We start from the raw sequence: 6,002 nt of genomic DNA, 5'->3' as shown, positions 1-6,002 counted from the left end.
ACGAGGTCCATCTCCAAAAGGTAGATAAGTACCACTAGTTCGCCCTGCTTTTTCTTCGTCAGAGAATCTATCTGGATCAAATTTCAAAGGTTCAGGATAATACTTACTATCCATATGCAAACTGTACATAGGTATTAGTATTTTTGAGCCTTTTTTTAGTATTAAATCTTCATCGGGTAGTTGATAGTCTTTTGTCACTTCTCGAGTGAGCGAAGGTGCCGGTGGATATTTTCTTAAAGTTTCTAAAAAAAAATAATTAATAATGGACATACATGTAATAAATATTTCGAGAAATTTAATAAATTATATTTTTACCTGCTATAACCCTTTCTAAATAGTGCAAATCGGATAAAAATTCACTATTGATTTTTCCATCGTGTTTTGCCATTAAATGAGTCATTTCTTCACGAACTCGACCTTGGATAGACTTATGTAATGCCAGTTCGTAAAGACAAAAACTCATAGTCGTAGATACGGTTTCGAAACCAGCAAGATACATAAGAAATGCGTTAGCAATTATGTCCATGTACTTAAATTCAACTGTAAAAATATGTATTGCATAATACATTAGTATTTTAATTAGAAAGTTGTCATACTAATAATAACTAAAATTATAATTACTCAAATATTTCAATAGCTCAGAACACGCTATAAAATCATTCTATGTAAATATATGGAGTGAAACAGTTGTAATGTACACATACATTAACATTAGGGTAGTCCTGAATTTTCATTTTATTTTTATATTTTAGCAATATACCTTCCTATGAATACAGAACACTATAAAAACTTATTAAAAAAAAATTCCCAAACATGCAAGCTGAAATTTTTGGTAAATATCTAGTTTTGTTTATTTGTATTATATCAATTGATATTTGTTATGAACAATTTAAGTGGCATTATAATAATCTCCATAAAAAAACAAATCAAGAATTATTTAATGAAAATTGAGTTCGATATTNATTAGAGGCGAATCAGTTTTCTCACATGGTTCTACCTCATATCTCGTCAGCAATTCAGTCAACGCTAGTTTCATTTCCATTTCAGAAAAACGTTTTCCTATGATAAAATATAAATAATTTCTGAGTTATAATTAAACATAATTTAATTTTCGAAATTTACCAATACAAACACGAGGTCCATCTCCAAAAGGTAGATAAGTACCACTAGTTCGCCCTGCTCTTCCTTCGTCAGAGAATCTATCTGGATCAAATTTCAAAGGTTCTGGATAATACTTACTATCCATATGCAAACTGTACATAGGTATTAGTATTTTTGAGCCTTTTTTTAGTATTAGATCTTCATCGGGTAGTTGATAGTCTTTTGTCACTTCTCGAGTGAGCGAAGGTGCTGGTGGATATTTTCTTAAAGTTTCTAAAAAAAAATAATTAATAATGANATTTTGAAATTCTTGAAAAAAAAAAAACAAAAATTCCAATTTTTAATTATTTTTGACTTAAAAGTTAAAAAATCATAAAAATATGCTTAAAACGCAGTCTGTACAACTACCGCCGGCCGATCACCCAGAGATTAAACAATACCTCTTTTTTGCTATTAATTAAGCTATTTAATAATAATATAATAATATTCATTTCAATTAACCCCATACTTGAACAATGTTTCACACAAACAAATTTTTATATAAAAATATACAATAAATATTTTTAACCGATTCGACCTGTTGATTGTTTTCTTCCACTCGTGTTTGACTCGAGACGCTTTTAAATGTTCGGTAGGTCGCTACAATACGATACGCATCAGCCTCGCCAATTACACGTTAATTCTCAATAACGTGAACCAAAACCGTAATTTAAAAAAAAACCGCAATATTATACCGCCGAACAAACAATATTCTCGGTCATCGATAATTTTAGTTATAACAAAACGAGAATAATTATAACAGACAACAAACTCAAAGACCGCATTTAATTTACGCTGTGTAACTGATGACGGCAAAAAACACAGCACAGGGAGGTCACGGCACAGTGGTGACATAGTTGGATCAAGTATAATAATATCTGACAGTGATTAAAATCACTATAAAAAAAAAACGCTTCGATGCAAATCTTTAGATAGTGTTAAATTTTAAAAAATTGGTGGATTATTCCAAAAGCTACATAATCTGCTAGTTTCTTATTAATATCCCGATTAAGATAAAGTATGTCGAATGAAAAAAGGATTATTAAAAAATATTATTTCTCATAAAAAAATTGTGTTAATCCGTACACTTTTCAATAAGTCATAGCATTATAAAGTTAAAAATGTAAAAAATAAAATCGAGAATTTTCATACAAAAAAAAGCATTTGGTAGCCATTTTCACCATGAAGACAAAATAAAGTCCGAAATTTTTTTTTTCCATAATAAATAGCATTACACNAAAATAAAGTCCGAAATTTTTTTTTTCCATAATAAAGAGCATAACACTAGCTTTAATTTAAGATATATATAAAAGTGTCAGACTTTCCGGACATATTCAACAGTCAAGTTGAAAAAGTTAAGTTTTTGAGAAAAAGTTGTCATTTTAAATCCCCCCTTGTGGGCAGGTAAAGAGTCAAATTTATAAAAAAAAAATACACCAAATAAAAGGCAATGACATCATGCATCTACACAAAAAAAAATTATATTGATTTGTTCATTTTTAAAAAAGTTGTGGCAATTTTAAGTAAAAAAATTGAAAATATTTCGAAAATAAGCGATTTTTAAATTTGTAATTTTTTTTGAGGTATCCCCCATTTACGGGGAACGAGGGAAATTTTTTCAATTTTTAAGGATAATGTCTTCGACTAGATACGATTTGTGATCTTTTGACGTATCGTTGAAAGAAATCCGTTCGGTGAGAGCTGAGAAAAAGTGGTAACAGACACAAAAAAAAACACATCATAGTAAAACCAATACCTTCTCAGCTTCGCATCGAAGCTAAAAAGATAGGAACAACAACTGGTTTTTTTTTTTGGCAAGTGCCGGCGCAACAGGTTGGTGATGGAAACGGCTGATAAGAACTAATTGTCTCCACCACACCTTGTCGCCTGGTTCGAACACAGTATAAGTAAACAATAATTATAAAAAAAAAATTCAATAATATTAAAATTATATCAAAAATTATAAATTTTTTCATTTAGGTCTGTTACACTCTTTATATGTAAAAAAATTCATTTATTTTTATGATTATAAAACCATATAATAAAAATGCATTAATTATAATGTAATATATGAAAGTAAAGTATAATTTTTAATTAACTACCTGATGGTTCAGTTTTATTTATAACTAAATCTTTATTGGCTTGTATAAGACATTGTACGAGATCATCCCTCAAAATATTATTTTCTTCTCTAAATTTCATTGTATCACTAAAAGCAGATACGAAAAATTCCACTATCTCTGGTTGTATATCATTAAGCTTAAGTTTTTTTTTTAACGATGGCGATATTCTTAATACCAATTGACTTAACATTGACCAAAAATCAGGTGTAAATATAGCTTTACCAGCTTTCCGAAAAGGTGAATCAGCATCAGTAATGGTATTCAGTTTTAATCCAAAAGCACAAGTACCAATAACGTCTGTTGAATAATTTCCCATCATTTCTTTTACTTCAATAATGTCATCGTTTTTAAGATGTTTTTCAATTTTTTCAATTAATTCGTTACTGCATTCTTTTATCTGTTCGTGCATGTTTTTTAACATGCGAGGTGTAAAAACAAGACTGATTTTTTTTCTCATTATTTTCCATTTTTGGCCTTTCATTAAAAACAGATGATTGGCAAGTGGAGCTTCAAGATCAAAAGGTACTGCGCGGTCAGTGAAATATGAAAAGTCTTTAATAAGTATCTGTTGAATAAGCTCAGGATCACGTATCAACAAAATTGGCGTTCTCATTTGGTACATTCCAACGTACTTTGTTTTACTTGGATATCTGTAAATATTTTGAATTATAAATACTGGATTTTTCAACCCAAGTACAAATTCTAAGAAATTTCCAAACAACGGTATTGGACGAAAATGCGGTACATTTTTTTTGCTCCAATAATCATAAGTTGATGTACTAAAATAATAAAGTAATAAAATAGATAAAATANTTTTGCTCCAATAATCATAAGTTGATGTACTAAAATAATAAAGTAATAAAATAGATAAAATAAACAGTGCTATCGTTATTTCAAAAGAATTGAAACTGAAATTGGACAACATTATGACCAATACGCACTCCATTCAAGAACTACGTCAAAAATATATCGAAATTCTTAAAATATAATCCAAAATTCCCTTCACTTTACCTCCCTCCAACTTTTAATCTATCTGAATTAAAAAAACTAACAATTAGAATCATAAATAAAATCTTATATCACTTTTTTGAAAATTAATATACTTGTCCAAAGAAATTTAAATAATTATTGCAGAATTAGTTATTACTATTATTATATAATAATAAATATGTATATATTTCAATATAGGTATGCAAAAAGTTTTAATAATATTATAAATAAAATAACTATGTAAGAATTTATAGAATTGTATTAAATTTTTCAAAAAAATATCGCCGGTTTAAAAGGCTATCGACAATAATCATACTTCTCATGAGATCCAGAAGTCAATTTTGAAATTTGTTTTTTTGAAAATAGTATAACTGTCATAGTTTTTTTTTATATTGACCTTCAATTTTTATTTTAGTAATACATATTGTATAATTCATTAACACCAAGTACTTTAGTATTTTAAGAGTAAGAACCCAACCCAACTGGATTAAGACATATATGGACTTCGTGGTGGTACCCTAAGATGAACATAGCAACAAAAAAAACCAGAAAAACTAGTGTTGGTATGTCATTAACTATGACAGACTAGTGAAATTCGAAATGGGCCCCGGGGCGTTGGCTCCCTCCTTCTACTGAGTCTGAATGGGCTTGCATCATATTTTGACACATTTTTTATACCTACTAAATTAATGCCGTAAAATTAATTAATTGTTACTACAATGATAAAATTATGTTATCAGTAAATGAAAACAATAAATGGAATTGGCGAAGCATCAACTTCAACATTATATAACTAGTGTCGTATACTATAAATAGCCTTTTAATAGACAATATTGTTTCATTTATAAATGTTTATGCTTGATGTGACAAATTTAATTATTACCTTAAAATAAATATTATTGTCATAAATTATAGATCGAGATTTTATTGTAACAAATTTAATGATTTATATTAATGATAATTAATTGAAAATTGTATAAATTGCTGTATCTATCCTTTGAATGTCTTTATTTTACTATTTAGTAAAATAAATTTAAATTGTTACATTATGTCACTAGATTTACCTATTTTTATACCTTTAATTAATCATAATTTTGAAGAAAAAATTTGAATTTTTCCATTTATCAATCATGAAGTATTATTGAGATCCATTTCTTAAAAAATAATGAATTTTAGTTTTTTTTTTAAGAAATATTTTTTTGTTATCATTAATATCGCTTAAAATTATTTTAAACTTTATTCGTTTGTGTAATATATCACTTCAAAGTTTTAGTTGAAAAATAAAATATGACGTGCCATATATTTATATATTGTAACACAAAACAAAGTACTTGGAGGGCACAATATATTTAACTTGCTTAAATATCTGTTAGTAGGTATCGACGGTGAATTAATGTATCGTTATAAACACTACTAACGGTTAACTGTATTTATATATCTCTCTTATTTAATTATTCATAGGCTACATATTTGTTAAATAAAACAAACGAATAAATCTTAATAAACTATTTAAACGCTGATAATCATTAATATAATTTTAGCTTCGATGCGAAGCTGAGAAGGTATTAATTTTACTATGATGTGTTTTTTTATTTTAGCTTCGATGCGAAGCTGAGAAGGTATTAATTTTACTATGATGTGTTTTTTTATTTTTTTTTATTTTTTTATTTTTTTTTTTTGTGTCTGTGAACGCTCAATCTCAGCTCTCGCTGGACCAATTTTTATGAACAATATGTCAAAAGATCACAA

General features: G+C 27.6%; 1 protein-coding gene across 1 annotated transcript in view; it reads right to left on the bottom strand.

Annotated features, from left to right (window-relative positions):
* Positions 1–4,209, bottom strand: part of LOC126898086 (probable cytochrome P450 6a14) — a 5,834-nt gene extending 1,625 nt beyond the window's left edge. Inside the window, exons 1-4 of the mRNA XM_050672033.1 lie at positions 4,205–4,209; positions 3,243–4,105; positions 316–540; positions 3–242 (exon numbers count right to left, since the gene is read on the bottom strand). Coding sequence (XP_050527990.1) covers positions 3–242; positions 316–540; positions 3,243–4,105; positions 4,205–4,209 — 1,333 coding nt within the window. The remainder of the gene's footprint in view (positions 1–2; positions 243–315; positions 541–3,242; positions 4,106–4,204) is intronic.
* Between the last annotated feature and the right edge of the window lie 1,793 nt (positions 4,210–6,002).

The sequence above is a fragment of the Daktulosphaira vitifoliae genome, unplaced genomic scaffold (assembly GCF_025091365.1).
Source record: "Daktulosphaira vitifoliae isolate Bord-2020 unplaced genomic scaffold, ASM2509136v1 Scaffold_2, whole genome shotgun sequence".
Taxonomy (NCBI): domain Eukaryota; kingdom Metazoa; phylum Arthropoda; class Insecta; order Hemiptera; family Phylloxeridae; genus Daktulosphaira; species Daktulosphaira vitifoliae.
Note: the sequence above shows the minus strand (reverse complement) of the source record. Positions and strands in the feature narration are given on the sequence as shown.